The sequence below is a fragment of the Octopus bimaculoides genome, chromosome 2, assembly GCF_046866305.1.
Source record: "Octopus bimaculoides isolate indiv1 chromosome 2, ASM4686630v1, whole genome shotgun sequence".
NCBI classification, from domain to species: domain Eukaryota; kingdom Metazoa; phylum Mollusca; class Cephalopoda; order Octopoda; family Octopodidae; genus Octopus; species Octopus bimaculoides.
Window position 1 is genome coordinate 89,667,189 of NC_142929.1, and position 20,000 is coordinate 89,687,188.

Here is a 20,000-nt window from a genome sequence, read left to right on the forward strand (position 1 = left end):
CTGACCTGGCCTTTTTCTCTTATGTATATTGAAGGAATGTTTTACTGTCTTAAGAGACAGTATGACTGGCTAGCTGGGGTGATATATATATATATATATATATATATATATATATATATATATACATACATAATACATATATCAGTATACATACTTACATATATTTACATATATATATGTATATATATTTATATGTGTGTGCATATGTGCATGTATGCATTTATATATGTATGCATAGACTAAATTATCAATTGTGTTCTTCCTATTTTACATCAGTAAACTAGTTAACCTTTAACCATGATCTTATCTAGTGGCAATGCTTATATACATGAAAATGAAATTATCATCATCGTGAAGTTTATTTTCTTAGAATTCACGATGGTAAACCTTAAAAACCTTTATATAAAAATCAGAATTTTCACCTAATCACAACTCAGTGTATATCATATTAAATTTAAAAAATTACGAAGTATCGTGTAGAATTACGGTTAGTGATATCATGCTAATCCGTTTCAAATTTATTCTATTTCTGAACTGAAACCGGTGATAGATGTAAATTTGATCTTTCAAATCTCATGTATAAATCATACTTACATGGCAATGAAAATTAATATTCCGGTTATCTTATCTGTTTGTTTTGATAACATAATCAATATTCAATTATAATTAACTACCTGATTATATTTGATGGACCAATTGAATTACTGCCAAGAATATCAGTGTCTTATTTTATGACATTGTTATGGTTGCAGGGCAATCAAATTTGCGTATAAACTAACAAGATATATGTTTAATATTCAACACCAGATACTACAATGACGGCTCATATCAGAATAACAGATGGCTAAAGGACTTTTATCAAAAACATTATGACTATCTCCTTCCTAATAAATATTGAAAGTATTGTGCATCTTGAGCAATACGTTGCAGTGTATTTTTAAAGTTAATAGAGGGAAATTTGGCAGAATATCTGAATTTGTATTTCTAGCAAACAGATCGAGATTGTAGATACTTTCTTATGGGTTAATATCATATTTGTGCAGACATGATATGGAAGCTACCGTTGCGAACTGATATCCTTGCTGGGCTTCTAAATGTCATAGACTGAAGTTGTGCATAGCTAAATATGATATATTTAGGAACAGACTTATATAAATGGTGTGGTGAGCCAAGAATAATTTTTAATCAATCAAAATTAATCACGTAATGTAACAAAGCTTAATGTGAAATACAAAAAGAATAGTAAATTTATAATTTGCAAAGGTCATATGAAATGCTGTAGTACGGTGTGAGTTTCATCTTACAGCGAAAATTCCGGACACATTTTCGTCTTTTAGACCTTCTCAACCAAATATATCTAACAATGAATACTAAATCAAAGAAGAGCTTTGAGAGGGTATAGTTTATTTGTAAAGATTATTCATAGCTCACGTAGCAGAGATTGATAGATTAGATGATTTCTAAGGGATGCATTTTGCATGAAGGGCATATTCTTAAGTGCAGACTAACATAATATAATTATAACCAGTGAAATATTGATTAATGGATTGCAATTCAATTCCTAATGAAAACTGAAACTATAATCGTTAATGATAATAAGAAGACATGAAAGAAAACACAAAAGTTTAAAAAAAGAAACTTAAATGTGATTATGCAGTTAAAAATGAGCTTCTCTTTGACAATTGAGGTGACAACTTCAGATTTGCTTCAAACTTATAAAACCTCATCAGCGTACTGTGTTGTTACGCTACAATTATCAAAATGTTTTGCTATAGAAATAAAAGAAACGCCAAATAGAAAATGAGTTACTTTTTGAAAAGTTACCTCACACGATGCATCTTGACATAAGGTGCATCACAGCTGTTTGTACAGTAAATCACTTGAAAGGTACCGGTGCATGATAGGTCGAAGCTATAGTAGCGCTTCTGAATTTATGAGTCTCGTGAATTCAACTTTCTTTCTCTCATGTTTTTTTTTTATAAAGTCTACGGAAACAGAGAATTCATGAAGTAAATCCAGTGCCATATACCTTCACATTGTTATTGATATCAGGTAGCCGAATAGTGTGAACGGGCTTTAAACAGCATACTACAAGGTGTATTCCCAAATATAAAATTACACACAGACAGACATACTTATACACACACACACAAACACTCACACACATACATATAGTTTACTGTTCCTTTACATGTAGGATCAGCAATAGATATACACTATCCAGTGAGAGATAAATATCAGCCAATTTGCATATTTTAAAAAGGTGCAACTAATAATTTCGTACTGTACAGATACAATAATTTGGCAGATATATACAACGTGCCATATGCTGCCAGGCAGTCTTTCGGGCTAAATGCATACCCTTAGAATTATTTCAAAAACCAATACTCTGGTCTATGAGAAAACCTATTATTCTAAACCAGTTGGACTAAATATGATTTCTAAAGACAACGGGAGTAAATATTTTTCTTTCTTCTCGTTCTACATTTTCCACGAATCTTCTTCGTGTTTTCCTTCCCCTAATTTTTTATGTCTTTTCATAGACTAGCGTCCTGGTTTTCACACAGATTCAGCAGTATGTGCTGAGCCTGAAAGAATGCTTGCAGACACATGGCATCTTGTTGAAATATTCCAAGTTATTGTATCTTTACTGCATGAAACCATTAAATCCTTTTTTAAAATAGTGTATATGAATTGATATATGTATATATGTATATATATATATATATATATATATATATATATATATATATATATATATATATATATATATATATATATATGTATATGTATATATATATATATATATATATATATATATATGTATATATATATATATATATATATATATATATATGTATATGTATATATATATATATATATATATATATATATATATATGTATATATATATATATATATATATATATATATATATATATATATATATATATATATATATATATATATATATATGTATATATATGTATATATATGTATATATATATATATATATATATATATATATATATATATATATACACACATTATGATCAATTTAAAAAGAAACATGATAGATAAGTTTCAGCTCATTACAGCTGTATCTTACATAACTTTTAATGAAGAAAGATAAACATTAAATCGTTTTAAGAGGCCAGAATCATCAAATGAGAATGTAATTTTTATAGAACGAAGGGGTATCCCAGGAACTGCAGCAGAGATTTGTCCGTCGAGGCCGAGCTATGAAAAGGAAAATCATATATATTTATACTGATAGGGGGGACATGTTCTCTGCAGCAAGCGAGGATTGTCAGATCATCGACGATTTCGGATTGAATTAATCCTCAGCAGTGACACTTAAGCTAGGGTTTAACTGAACTCCCCTTGTCAGCTTATAGAAAATATCAGAGGAATCAGTGGCTGATTCAGTAAAATGGTAAAGTGAAAATTATAAAATAGTTGCAATTCAGAAACAAAAGTGACTAAGGGTGTCAATTAGCACCGTTAGTCACTTCAGTGACGATTGTACTTGTGCCTTTTGATTTTTAAATTGCGAATAGCCACCTTAATAATTTTCATATATATATATATATATATATATATATATATATATATATATATATATTCTTTTCAGACTGGAGCGAACACATGTTACAATGAAGTAGAGAAATTTGAAAAGACAACACGAAACCGGTTATTTCTCCAAATACGATGTTTATATGCCCAAAAAATGTTATAACATTTTTCTGACATAATGTAAATATATACTTTAACCATGTAACACACGCCTTCTGTAGTTTTTTCACTCTTATTATCTTTTATATATATATATATATATATATATATATATATATATATATATATATATATATATATATATATATATATACAGGGGGAGAGAGAGAGAGAGAGAGAGGGGGAGGCAGATGGCTACAGGTATGTATGCATACATAATACATGCATACATAAGTACATACATAAATACTCGCAGGTACTTACATTGCACTCTATCATCTTTAAAATGGATATAAAACATCCGAGAATGTAGTACTGGATCCCTAATGACCTGAGTAAAGCATTGATTGTCGTAGCTAGTACAAAGGCAAGGATAAGAAAGCAAAGTGAAGCAGATCTATTTGCAAATTCTTGTGCACATAATTAGTTACGTATGGTGTCCAAAGTGTGCTTAGGTGGGCTTAGGCTTCCTATGAGCAGAGTGTAGAAATTAGGTTCGATTTTCGCCCGGTTTCAAGACGACAAATATTATCAATATTTGAACAAATATTACACAATGTTACAAATAATTATATCGGGATTCCATTAATTGATATATTAGTGTTACGTTGTTGTGTTGCAACTCCTTGCATGCATAGAAAAGATCCAGGACGCAACAAAATACTGTATACCCTATGCCGAAAAGAATTTTATTTTTATTTTTTTACCCTTTAGAAGTCGTGTGCAGTTGTGAACTCCATTGGCTATCCGAGACTGGAAAATCAATATTGTGGATGTTCATTGTGAACCATAATAAATAGATATCTTCGGGAAAAACATTAGTGGAGTTGAAATTCAGAGGATTGTTATCATGGGGAAAAACAACTAAAAAAAAAAAAAATGATTGGTTTTTCCTTTTGTTTTTTCTCGAACGTAAGAAAGTGTGCTGATCAAATTTGCAAGCTCGGAATTGAAAGACTACTGTGATCGATTCCAATGCAATCAATCTTGAATATCTGGAGAAAAGTTGGACGTAGTGGTTATTGCTGGGCTAAAGTGTGTGGTCAGTATGATCGCAGAGACAAGATATGTATGAGTGGTGGAGGTTTGAAAAGAGGTTGAGCGTAACTAGTTCGTTGCTACCGTATATTCTGTTATAGAAACGACAGAGAAGTTACATTAGAAAGAGAACACATTTGTAAGTAAGAGTTTGAAGTATTGGTTAATGAGTCTTTGCAAGCAGTCAACCGGAAAACGTTTTTTATGTAAACATTCTGCTTAAGATTTTGTTGTTCTTGTTATTTTTATTGAAATTCAGGTCAACCACATTCAGGTAGACCAATAGTCCAATGCATTTAAGCTGTTAGTATTTTTCTTTTTCTTTTTTTTTTTTTTTTTGGTGGATACATTGTTTAACTAAAGCTACATTATTTACTCTCCCTCTTTTGAAGTTGTGAGTGAGATTTAGCTGCTATTTTTAGCGTGTCAGTTAACGACCTCTACGCCCTTTGATTGGTTCGAGTTTAGCCTGTAAGTATATAGAGTCGTTGCACTGTCCCAAATGTGAAACGAATATTCCACTGTAGGTATCCCTGTAGATTTGTAGAGAGTCGGCAACTGTTTGTAGCTCAGTTATATTCTGACCCTAGAAGTGGGAGGCTATGGCCTGAAGACGTAGGACATTTCGTGACTTTCACTAACCCATTCACTCAATATCCGGATTTTTTTTATTCACCTAGTATTATGAGTATAGAAAGACATGCATATGCACACATAATTACACACGTATAGACAAATTCACACACACACACATGCACACATACACAGAGAAAAATAACATACATATACACACATGCACGCACATACACACACGTACACACATACGCATACACGCACGCACTTCATTCAATATATATATATATATATATACACATATATAGTTGCAAGCGCCACACTGACATGTATGAGATCATGCTCACAGACACGCACATAGAGGCATACATATATGCATACATACATACATATATATATATAATTATTCTCAAACACACACACACACTCGCGCCCACACACGTGTACAACGATAAAAGGAATACAATAAGAGAGGAACGGGAAGGAAAAGAAAAGAAAAGCAATAAAAACGAGTTAATTATTTATAGGAAATGATACGTAATTATTATGTAGAGCCTCGGAGGAAAAAAGAAAGATTAGTGTGTGTGTGTAGTTCGAAAGATAAACAATAGATTGTATTTGAAAGGGAGATTGTGTAAGTTATGCCAGCTGACTCTTATGTTAATGACAATTAAAAATAAACGGTGATGAAAAGTAAGATGGGACACACGGGAGTTAAATATGAATCAAATGTATTAGTAATGAAATTTTATATTTAAAACGATAAAACAATAGAGATTTGGGAGAAGGTATAAAATGTTATTTATGTAGATTCAGAAGATAAACAAATACATTAGTCAGTAAATAATTGTGTTACATTGGTGGTTTAATATATGTCGTCGGAGAGTTAGAATTGATAAGAAAATATACGCGCTGAGGCAAAATACGTGGCCGTGTCGTAAGAAGCTTACTCTCCAAAGTTCTGAGTTCATTCCAACTGTGTGACACATTGAGCAATTTGGGGCCAAACAAAGCCATTTGTGAGATTCGGTAGACAAAAATTGAAAAAGCCCGTCGTATATATATATATATATGTGTGTGTGTGTGTGTGTGTGTGTGTGTGTGTGTGTGTGTGTGTGTGTGTGTGTGCACGTCTTTGTTCTTGTGTTTGACTCCACGACCAATTGACAACTAATGTCGGTGTGTTTGCGTTCCCGTAACATTGCGGTTCGGCAAAAGAACTGATAGAATAAGTTCCATGCTTAACAAAAAAAAAAAAAATTTCAAGGGTGGATACATTGAACTAAAAATTCTTCAAGGCTGTGCTCCAGCATGGTTGTAGTCAAATGACTGAAACAAGTAAAAGATAAAAGATAAAAGATACAATCCTTATCTGTAACTTCCCATAGCTTGAAAGTTTTACTACTCTGTGCATTGACAAACGAAAGTCTCAACCTGACGCTGGCCTGAAAGAAAGCCACAAGATTATTCATCATCTTGCAATCAACAAATTTGGCCACCATTTTGAATGCAATATCTATACTATTCGTCAACTCATTTATTAAATAATATTAAAAATGAAAGAAAAAATCAGAGCAGCACTCATGACTAACTTTCGGAAACGTTTTTTAGTGTTCAGAAGTGTCAAAGCATTGAATAAACTACTCGCATCAATTGTTAGCTGTCAGTACGTTGTTTCCTTCGTAAGTTCCATTTTACCTGAAATTCGTCAACATTACTCCTGGCGTACGCTTTTCGTTTTGAGTCTCTTTTATAGTTCAATTTTCTGTCACAGGCTTTCTTCTCTATACTGCAAGTGAATATTTGGTTTTCATTACTGTGTTTTTTTTTTACTTCACGTTTTTCTGAGTTTGTCACATATTTAACTCTTATCGGCTTGTTATTATCATTGTTATGATTGTTTATGTATTATTATTATTATTATTATTATTATTATTATTATAATTATTATTATTATTATTATTATTATTATTATTATTATTATTATTATTATTATTATCAAATAGTTTTATTTTTATAACGTGCTTTCACTGTACTACTGAGCGCAGCTCTGGGTGCCTTGGGTATGTGCTGTGGTTTGCTGTGATGCTCTTATGGTTGCTGTATTGAAAGTATTTTACGTAGAATGTGTGCAATTATTATTATTATTGCTATCAAGTCGGTGAGCTGGAGGATCGTTACCACTTTGTGAGAAATGCTTATCGACATTTCGTCCGTTTCAGTTGCGTAGCGTAAAATGTTTCACGATGCATAAAAAAAACTTGAGTTGAAGAAAAAGAACAATAGAAGAATCATATCCTGCAACCAATAGACACATTTGCTCAATCCCCGGCAAAATCAAAATCATCAATGTCCCCCATGGCGACTTCATAGTAAAATCCATACCTAGACTCAAATTACATTCACGCAGCCATCGCAAATAGATGCAACTTAGACGTTTTTGTTTTTGTTAAATCTTTTAAACGTTAGATCTCCTACAAACACTCATATATATATAATATTTCTCAACTCAGCTTTTTTTCAATTTAAGATGTTGCAAACAATTATGCTTTTTTGATCACAGTGAGACTAAAACTTTAGCATCCACTGATTGCAAAACCAGATACGTTTTATCTTCTTGTCAAAAGCTCTATTACTTGATTTGTATATATTTATGTAAACTAATTTTTATCTTTTTACCATTGTAAAAAAATTATTACCTGATCTGAATGTTTGTGTGTAAGCTATTTTATGACTCATCACAGAAAATACCCAAAGCCTCATACTCTACTTTTGAAAATCTTTCCAAATAAGTGAAACCTGTTAAGTTAATAAATACGTTTAAAAGACTCATGCATTTTCAAATTCTTTTCTTTACACATACACATACACACACACACACACACACACACACACACACACACACACACGTATATATATATATATATATATATATATATATATATATAAACGCATGACAGTAGAAATGCTTCAATATTCAACTATTTTCTCAGAATTATAATATTTCTTCTACTCCACCATTATACAATTCCTTCTTCTTATATTGACTCGTTTCTTTTTTTGTCTTGTAAAGTTTTGTCTTCTTCGATGCAGCGCAAATTGCTCATTAAAAGTATATGGTGAGAGATGCAGAGAGAATTCTGGAAAAGATTTCATCATAGTACAGACTACTTTACAACATTATTTATCCTATAAGAGTAACTGTTGTTTTAGTTTGTACATGTTAAGCATGAATTTACGCAAACAGGTTTTGTACAGTTGTTTGATGTAGACTTGATTTTACATGTTGTCTAAATAGCTTAGTATACAGATATCGCTTCTCTACCTACGAATGCCTTAAATATAACTAAGAGGACTCTACATGTTATCAATGAATATTTTAATAATGAATGATATTCAAGCTGACGTTTTTCAAAACCCTTATAGACTATATCTGCAGTTAATCAACTGAAATTAAGGTTCCTTCGCAGACAATACAATCTTCCCATTGTTTTGACATTGACATTTCAGCTGTCACACATAGGTTTGTCTTGTTCACTTCGTCATTTTTCTCGTTCTTTATTTCACGAATTTCCTCTTTTAGCTACGATGAAGCATATACAACACATTGTAGATGTCATTTTTCTTAGTATTTTATAAGCGAAGACTTGAGTGTGTAGTTGAGTTATTCAGTTACCAGTCAGGTTGTTTGAGTTTTGAGCCCATTACGTGGTACTTTTAGCCGCCTTAGCCTCATATTGATTGACCAAATTCGTATGAATGATAAACAATGGAAAAATTTCGTATTATGAAACGCACTCGATGCTCATGTTTTCGTTGGTAGTTATTATGTTACTTGGTTTAACAACACTTAATGGACGTTTTTTTATGAGATCCACTCTGTTACCAAGTAATCATTTTCTTAAAGTTTGCGTTCTCTCTTTTTATGTGTATGTGTATGAGTTTGTGCATATGTGTGTATAAGGATATATCTTCCAATGCATTGTTGCGTGGTCATTCTCACTGTTCGCCACTATCGTGTATATGCAAGCATAAACCTCACTCAGAATGTCGTCTCACTGTTCTATTTTTGTATAAACATTATAATTTTATAAAGTATTTCGATTTTAAACTACTGCAGTTTCTTGTTGATGTATTGATTCATTTTAGCCTGGACAAGCTAGCTTTTCAAGAAATCAATGAATGTCATACTTGCTAATTACTATTCGGAATGAAGATTTCGACTCAAACGTTTGGAATGTTCGTTACTGAGGAGACAGAATAAGGTCGAAATTCCAGGATTTGATGGTCCAGTAAACTCATACTAAGGAAGATTTGACATCAGTACACAGTCTCTAAATAGAAAATTCTCTGATATAAAATATTACAGCTAATGCCATTCTACGTTTGTATACAAATATATAAATGTTATACGCATATTTATCTTACTGTAATACTGTTTTATGTGCATATTTTCATTATTCATATATAGAAAAAATAAAATGCACAATGATTTATCTCTTCCGCGATATATTTCATTTCATGCTTATCTGTCTTTTCTTTCCGTTTTCTATGACATACCTGTAATTGTAATGACAAAGGCCAGTCTTTGTCAAATTTCGAAAACGGAGGATATTATGACAGAAAATTCTAAGGAGTCAATAAATATTTTCTAAACACTTTTTTTTATTAATAAACTTTACTCAAACTCATCGTTTCTAGAAAAAGAGTTAGTGGAAATTTTGAAAAACAAATGATTTGCGAAATGATGGAATAAAATTCTCTGGAAGGTCAAAGTGGTATAAATTTGAACCATCAATGTTTTGGATTGAGTATCGCCTACTACTGTTGCAATCGAAGTCAAACATTATACAAAAGAATGAACTAACTCAAACAATAGACTATTTAAGGCAAATGCTATTATAAAATGCAAGAATTTGCTGTTACTGGAGTCTCCACTCAAATTTGTATCTTTGCTGTGTTTCTAAGAAAGTTTGGTGTACTACAACTTAAATCGCCTCTCATAAGTAATATCTCTCCTTTCAGCAAAATATGAAAACAGTGACGGGTATTTTATATGTCATCAGAACTAAACTTCATAAAATCAGAAATGAAGAACTATGAGAGTTAGGGATGTCTATAGTGAGACGCAAGAGGTAGCAGATATCACAGATAAATCACAATGAAACTAAAATAAGATGCTCAGAGTTTGCAATTTTAATATCGTGAGAGATTAATTTTTAAATAGAATGAAACAAATTTATAACCGAGAGTGAATTAGACTTATTCAGTGCAATTAATCTTCAATTACCAAAGAGTAAAACGATTTATGAGTAAACAAATCCGCTTGTTATTGCCAACAATTCGATGTGAAATCGGTAGCGAAATGATATATATCAATATTAATTATAAATGCTATCTATATCTATATATATAGATGTTGGATAGTAGGATTCAAGCAGCGTGAGTCCCATGTCACTTAACTACTAATGATGATGCAATATCTGCTATAAATTTTATCAAATTTAGTCACTTTATGTAGCTTTATTTAGTCATCAAGGGGCGATGATTCGATAAAAAAAAAACAATCTGAATTCGACGATGGGTGAGTTTAGAGTTGGTAATGGGTGATATGGGAAGCGATATGTTATCACAATATGTACCATAACAACAAAATTCCAACACACAGCACTGAACATGCGTCGCGCTATTCCATCACAAAGTGCCCCGAGGTTGACGATATTCAAGACCTCAACAGTCAATGTAAAAGTAAAAGGTAAAATTAGTTTTTCGTGTCATGCCGACTCATAAGGGCCGGTTTCCCGTGTTTCCAGTCGTATATATCCCTACCTGAACGGGACACAGGGCAGTTACAGGATTACTCCTTTTTGACAGCTGAGTAGACTGGAGCAATGTGAAATGAAGTGTTTTGCTCAAGAAGACAAAGCATCACCCAGTCTAGGAATCTAAACCACAATCTTACGACCATGTTTCCAGCCACGACAGCCACTCAGTCGCGCTCCTCCACGGCGCAGGCAATGCTGGGCTTGTTGTTCGACGAAAATGCTAGAATATGAGAATATGTCATCAATGAGAAGATATTCTGATCGTGATTCATTATTATTATTATTGTTCAGTAGTTTTATTTTTAAAACGTGCTTTCACTTCACTACCGAGCGCAGCTCTGTGCGCCTTGGGTATGTGCTGTGGTTTGCTGTGGTGCTTTTATGTTTACTGTATTGAAAGTGTTTTGCGTAGAATGTGTGCAGTACCCAGTAGTGCAATTTTCTGTATGTTACATATATTTGTAAGTCCTGCTATTTTTGTTATGTATTTGTCTGAGTATTTTTTAATTATACCTAAGGCATGATAGGAATTGTTTCTGTTTTTAGACTCCACATTCGAGTTATCTCTATTTCCAGGTCTTTGTATTTTGAAAGTTTTTCCATTTCTTTTCGAGAAACGTTGTCATCTGCTGGTATTGATACATCAATTAGAAAGCATTTTTTTCCTTCATGATCTTTGACAACTATATCTGGTCTATTTGCCTTAATTTCTCTATCTGTGTGTATTGGCATATCCCAGAGTATGGTTGCTTTCTCGTTTTCTGTGACCTTTTCTGGCGTGTGTTTATACCATCTTTTTTCTGTTGTTATTCCATAGTGTTGGCATAGCTTCCAGTGTATATAGGTCCCTATTATTATTATTATTATTATTATTATTATTATTATTATTGTGTCGAGCGGGCAAAAAGGTTAGCACGCTGGTCGAACTGCTTCGCGGTATAACGGCTCTGTGAATTATTGTGAATTATTGTGAATTACTGTGAATACTGTTGTGTTACTTTGTGAAAACTGTCTCGGTGAATAATTGTGATTTTTGTGGAATTATTACGGTTACGTTTCACGCGAGCTGCTGCGTTTTTTTCCCCAGCTATGGCAAGTGGTAGTGTCTCCAGTATGGAGAGCTACGCCAAGGCCACTGCGGTGAGGACACCAGTACCGTTAGAAACCAAGGTAATCAAGTTGGATATGGAGGAGGTGACCAGAAGCAGGAATTTGATAGAAGTTGAGGGAGACTCATACAAATTGTGCCCAGCAAAAGAGACTAAAGAAGAAAAAATTCTGAGGACAGTTGTGTATCTTACGCAGGCTGTCGAAACCTGTAAAATTGAAATGGTGACGGAAGAGGAAATCGAGGAGTGCCTGGGTGAAATTGTGAATGAAGCCACGTACATCAACAGAGGAAGAAAGTTCGGTACGGTAGAGGTGAGGTTCGCCACTATAGAAGAGGCAAAGGAGTGAAAAAATAGCATTACTACCAAGTTATAGAGGAAGAAGAAGTGTGACAATACGTATTCTCAGAGTTACACCAGAAATTAAACTAGATTCCGCCAAGGTCGACTTTGTCTTTCATCCTTTCGGGGTCGATTAAATAAGTACCAATTACGCACTGGGGTCGATGTAATAGACTTAATACTTTTCCACAAATTTGAAGCCTTGTGCCTCTAGTAGAAAGGATTGTTCTTCTTCTTCTTCTTCTTCTTCTTCTTCTTATTATTATTATTATTATTATTATTATTATTATTATTATTATTATTATTATTATTATTATTATTATTTATTGTACTTCCACAGCTTCTATCGCTGGAGACATACTACGGTGAAAGCTGTTCAATACCAGTGAACTAAGGTAATACCCCTTATTTTTTCGAGCACCATCTGGAGTATTCGAGCTGTTTTCTGCAAGTGCTCCACCGTTATTGCATCCCCTATTCGTTCCATGTACTTCTCAGGATTTTTACTCACTGTCCTCAGGCCCCGAGAAATATTAGTACTACCACCTTTTTCAGTGACCACAACTGTTTGAACTCCCAGGCTAATCTGTCATATCCTATTGATTTTTCTTTCTTCCTTATCGCATGTCTTGTTGTCAGCAGGACATGCTATATCTATGATCCAGCATCGCTTGCTTTATTTCTCAATAAACTCTGTCTGATTTCCTACTCCCTATCTGATGGTCACACAGAATCATAAAATCCCATAGGATCTTTGCATTATCATTTTCGGTGATGTCTTCAGGTTCATGTTCGTACCACTTATTCGCTGTGTCGAATCTATATTTGTCGCAAAGTTTCCAGTACACAATCTTTGCCATATTGTCATGACGTCTCTTATATTCTTTCTGGGCTAATGGCGTACATTGACTAGTAATATGCCATACGGTTCCACCAGCTTGTCCACAAATTCTGCACTTATCACTTTCTGTTGTGTTGTCTATTCTGTATTTTATGTAGTTTGTTCTTAGTGCTTTCTCTTGGGCAGCACAGATTAGAGCCTTCGCTTCCGGTTTTAAATCACTTTTAGTCGTCCATAGCGATCTTTTTCTCTATCTGTCTTATCTTTAGCATCCCTATGAAATTGTCCATGCATTCGTTTCTTTATCCACCTATTTTCAGTTTCATTCATTCTCAAGTGCATGTACAGTGCTTTATCTTTGCAATCTTCTATCATAGACAAGCCTAACCTTCTTACTTCCAATAATAGTGGTTCTGTGGCAATTTTTACATACTATGCTATGTTGTTTTCTTATGCTCTAATGCTGTGTTCATATCCAATCAGTCCTCTTCTCCCTCTTTTTCTTGGTACATACAGTCTGTCCGTGTCACTTTTTGGGTGGAGTATCCCATATCTAATCAGCAACTTCCTTGTCTTTCTGTCTAAGCTGCTTAGTTGGTCTACTCTCCATGCGATTACCTTTGCTCCATATCTAAGTCATGAAATCGCCCAGATATTGATGGCTTCAATATTATTCCGTCCGTTTAATTTCGACTTAAGGATCAGACTCAGTCTGCACAAGCACTCCACCTAAAATTATTATTATTATTATTATTATTATTATTATTATTATTATTTTTATTATTATTATTATTATTATCATCATCATTATTATCATTATTATCATTATTATTATTATTATTTATATTATTTACTTTTAATCTGTATGTTTGTTACAATCACCCGTATGCTGCCAGGTCCGTCCTCCAATTCGCCATACGTTTTCTATGAAATCCCTCAACATTCGATGCGATACCAAATAGGTTCGTAACTCCATAATCCAAGAATTTGGGATCATATGGTACACCTTTCTACAGTCGATCAATGACATGGCTAAGTTACTTTTCCTCCTCTTGCAGTCTCTGAGGAGAGTTTTACCTATTAGGAGTTGATCCTTGGAACCTCTACACTTATGCTTGCAACCCTTCTGTTCATGTGAAGGACTCCATTTTTTTCCAGGTGTTCTAATACTCAGCGAGTATTCCAGTCAATAACTTCCACATAAGTGGCAAACAGGATATCGGCCTGTAATTGTCTACCGTATTGCCTTTTTCGATGTTTTTCAGGCGCAGCACTATCCTACCCAATGTCAACCACTCTAGTGTTACTTGATCGGCATTTAACGAGGTGTTGAGTTGAGCAGCTATTCGTGAATGACATTCACCAAATCTTTTGATCCAGTAGCCTTGAACTCCATCTCGTCCCAGGGCCTTCCAGTTGCTCATTCTTTTTTTTTTTTGCTGATTTCCTTCACTTCCCTAACTGAAATACTAGTTCTGCCTGTTTTGGACAGACTACTGTTTGTCTCAGTTCTTGCAATCATGCAGCATCCTTCTTGTGATCCTTGTCTTATTCCAGATGTCACTCCAAAACCTTTGACTTTCAATGTTATCTGGTATCAACTTTTCATCTGAACACTCTCCATTTATTTCTTTATATAATCCCTTCTGATCTACTCTGAATAACCTATTCTGGTGGTAACTCTTCATTCTTTGGTCGTATCTTACCATCATTGCAACGAGGCGCTTTTTCAGTTCCTCCACTACTACTTTCATACCTAAGGCGCCTATTATTATTATTATTATTATTATTATTATTATTATTAAAAAATATGCGGGATATTTGCCATTTAGTGGTTACTAACTATTTTTGTTTTATCTTAGGAAGGTAATAATGCCAATAATATAGCACAGCATGTTTCTATTTTACTTATTTAAGTATAAGTCAAACAAACAATTAGAGAATTCGTCAAATACTTAACTAATTAACTAATAATAATAATAATAATAAATTAAAACAGAACCACGGCATGAGTTTACCGTTGGCAAAACGATTCTTCTAAGATAAACAAAATCTGTTCCAACAAGCGATTTCACATCAAGAATCTTGCAAACCAAATTACGAAAGAGAAAGACCACAAATTTATATATTATACGTAATGTGCCAAGTTTGGAAGACTCTGAGTCTCCAAGCAAGATTACTCTAAGTGACGACCCATACCAAATCTAACTATGTTACATAAACTTTAATATCTGGTCGCCTTAAAAACATATCGATTTTATTAGCGAAGACTAGATGTCTGAAATGCGATTTTAACTTTAGGAAATTACTGCTCGGAGCCATAACTTACTAAAATTCTTTTTAAGTTTATACATACATATTTACACATCAAACAGCGAACACACATTCATACACCCACACAAACACATAGGCCCACACATACATTCACACAAGTATATGTTTTTAATAAAGTTAATGGGAATAATATTTTTATACTTTTTTCAGGGCCAGTTGTTTCAAAGGTGCCGCTCTTCATGTACCGCATACGTTATTATATTTGAAAATAAAATCTTGAAATACGACAGGGAAACTCGTTTTCAATCTTCCTTTCTTTTTAATTATATCACAATTGTCTTTTAAGAGGGATATTTGTGATGCAATACATGTTGGACAGTCAACATTAGAAAGTACTTATCCATATCAATCGATGAAATACGTTTCATTTGATAACTGAGATTGGTGTCTTGAACAACCTACTTGAAGATCAGTTTGGACTGACTAATATGGTTACACGCATGGGCTGAGAGGATTAACGTTTTGGGTAGCCCCGGAACCATACTAGTCGCATAGATCCATGGCATATAGAATGGGATATAGACGATGACCATCCCTTCCTTTATATAAAATAGAAATTTTGGACAGGAAAAATAATAGGCCTATAAACTTTAAATTCAAATAAAATTGAGCATTCGGTAAGAAATGATAGAAAATATTGAGATAAAAATACGTATGGCGGATATAATGAAACACTTAGGTGGGAACAGAAGAGTTACGTCAATGTTTTATTAAGTTTAAAGATATCAAACTATGGAGATATAAATCAAGGTCAACAATTGAATTGTAAAACAAATCGACTCCACATGATTTTAATTTTCCTAATCTTATATGATATTTACAATTATAAATAAGTATATCGCCTCATATATTTTCGATGCGAGTCATGAAGCTTAAAATATTGAGAGGTGAGAAATTTAGAGCAAAGTACTTGGTGATTAATTCTCTCATTTAAGAAATTTTGCCTTACGTAACTTTAAAATACTTTGTAGAATAGGTATGTACACATAGTGACAGAACATTAAAGAAATAATAGTAAATTTCTTTCAAATAATACTTTATAGTCTTAAGAAACAAAAGTTCAATAATGTGACCCAAGACACACTATATCTAATAGATAAGAAGATGAACGAGAAACGGACGCTCAAAGCTGGAATATTGTTTGCTTTTGGGACGGTTTCATTTCTGCTACCTTTGGTTAGGCAACAATAACCTTCTGGAACTGAATAAATGTCCCAGCATTCTATTTATGCTCTGATGTATAAACTCTCTGACTATCGGTTTGATGATTTCTTCCATTCGGTAGAGAAATAAATCATAGGATATATTTCAGTTTCTAGTTCGAATCCCACATTTACATATACAATAGCTCTGGGAAAAACTTGATCATGACCTAACTTATTGAATCCAATAAGTCTTAAATTCTTGAATGCCGCAAGCAATCAAAATTAATGAGTCAATAAAATCTAATAAATTAGACATTTTCATTATGTCATTTTTCAAAGCAAATTAACACATTTTCTTCCTTTTCTAAATAAATCATCTGTTAAACATACTGACATTAGTCTGTTTAGTATACGCTGTTAAACAGTGATGGTAATCCGAGTTGATAATGCATAGTTTGTCAGCCGAATAATTAAGACTAGTTCTCGGCGCCGTGAAACGTCGGTACCTTGAAATGTCTGTGGCTTTAATATTTAATTTTTCATAGTCTGACCATTATTTTAAAGTACTAAACCTTAACTGTTTGCTGAAATAGACTGAAGGATATAACATTCAGAAGTGTTTATGTAGCTTTCACGAGTTCAATTTTTTATTCCGTTAGAAAGAGAATCAGCCTGAATTCTTCCAGTTCCTACTTATCAGGAAATAGTGCAAGAAGACAAAGTACGACCCAATAGATTATGAAGTTCACTCAGTGTTTTGATGTAATATAGTGAGTAGACGGAATTGTTATATGTTGGACAAAATGCTTAGTAGCGTTTCGTCTCCTCATTATATTCAGTTTTCACATTCTGCCGAGGTTGACTTTTCATTTCCTTCTTTCTAGGACGATGAAATAAGTACCAGTTGAGCCCTGAATTTGAAGCAATCGTTTTAAATCCTCACCTAAAATTCCTGGCGTTGAACCAAAATTTGAATCGATTATTAGCTAGTTGCATTATTTAACATTTTTGTTGAGTTTATATTAAGGAAAATGAAGAGCAAACTGTTGACATCTGAGTAATACTACACGACTCATGTATTCAATTGGAAATGAATTGGTTATTACTTTATTAAAATTATTTCAAAATATTTCTGATCCAAAAGGTCATGAGCGAAGAAAAAGTGAAATAAGATAACAGAAAGGTTAATATATGATTGGTGGTTTACTTGAATTATGATATGTTTTACGTATAAGATAAAATGTGATTGAATAAACATACACCAGATTAACAAATACCAGCTGTTTGCAAAAAATAAAAAAAAATGTCTCGAAGTAATAACGATGCTAACGAAATATGTTTGCCTACAAAGAATGATTAATTGTGGAGAAACTACATAAGGAGTTACGGAATATTTCGGTTATATGATGAAAAACTGTCTATAGTTTCACTGGAAAACAAAGCTTGAGATGATTGGTAACTACAGTAATAAAGCATGAATCAACGAAGAATCTTCTACATTTGGATATTAGCTGCTGAACTTTTTACAACTCCTTCTAACCACATAATTTCATACGGCTGTCTTAAATTTGAAAACGTCGGACTGAATATTGTAGTTATATATAAGTGCAAGTGTGTGTGTGTATGTGTGTGTATGTATGCATATGAATATATGTATACATATGTAAACATATACAAATATATATGTATATGTTTACCACTATATATATATATATATATATATATATATATATATATATATATATATATATATATATACACACACATACATGCATATATATATTATGAAGTCTCTAAATTACAAGATGCTTGCTGCTGAAATGCGTTTGATCATAGGTTGGCTCCAGCAGAAGTGATCTGGAGCTAAATAAAAACATATAAACAAGAATAGACAATAATACAATCACTTATTATTAAATGCAATCGATAATTTAATATCGAGTCATCGGCATCAACACTGTTTGAGCTTCGGGATTCATTATAGAGATTGGACATTTACAGAAAAAGGGACAGATTTGTAAAAAAAATGTATATTTGTTCGAATACAAATGTCTATTCAAATAGATATTTTGTTTAAAAAGATTTTAGATTATTAATTTTACATTTATCATCTGTGGATTGTTTTTCAGAAAACGTTTTATAATAATTAACTAAATGATAATGCTCTCTTGTCCAGAATATTAAAAAAAAAAGGAATAAATATAAAAATGAGAAACAAGTTTTTTTTTTTGTACTGAATATTAGCAGAGGTTAATATTAGTCACAGAAATTAGCTTTTTGCATTCAAATGTTATCACGCTTCTGGCATTCATTGATAACTCGCACAAGTTAATTGCTGAGAGAATGAAAGGAATTGATAAAACCATTTATATTTTAAAAAATGGAGTATTTTTTTATGTGGCTTAATGAAACATATCTCCACATGTAAATAACGCGAGAAATTCGTGACATTATCATATAACTGATTCAAGAAACGAAAGAGCGTGAATATAAAAATATTAAAAAATTTTTTTAAATAACTATACATGAACTTACATAGAATTAAAAAGAAATCATAAAATAAACCAATAGTTTACTTACCGCTAAAGAGGTTGTCTAAAAGTGTCATTGGTAAACAAAACACAGCAACTAAGATGTCAGCTACAGCAAGGTTGACAAGGAAATAATTTGTTACTGTGTGCATATTCCTGTTTCGACATACCGTGGCAATCACAAAAATATTACCAATGAAAGCAAAAAGAAACACTGTTCCATAAGCCACTGAGTAAATTATAATATTGTGAAGTTGTTGCTTTAACAAAGGGTAAGTAATTACATGGTGTGTTATATTACTTCCATTGACACTGGATATAACAGAGTCGGTTATTTGGTCAGTGTAGTTATCAAAATCAGAGTACAAAGCATCATTTTCCTCCATTGTTAACTTTCTATAACGAAGCCGTTATTTTTTTGCTTATCCAAGGTATTTCGCTGTGTCTTTTGCACGGATTTTTTCAAATAATGCTCAAATGTTTATGATGATGTTTTGAAAAGTATGAGAAGTGAAAAATCTCCTCGGA

General features: G+C 32.7%; 1 protein-coding gene across 1 annotated transcript in view; it reads right to left on the reverse strand.

Moving 5' to 3' along the window:
* The window catches only part of LOC106870661 (neuropeptide SIFamide receptor), a 324,203-nt gene that overhangs the window by 303,142 nt on the left and 1,061 nt on the right, over positions 1-20,000 (reverse strand). The window contains exon 1 of the mRNA XM_014916811.3: positions 19,522-20,000. This exon is cut by the window's right edge and continues 1,061 nt beyond it. Coding sequence (XP_014772297.1) covers positions 19,522-19,858 — 337 coding nt within the window. The 5' untranslated portion in view covers positions 19,859-20,000. The remainder of the gene's footprint in view (positions 1-19,521) is intronic.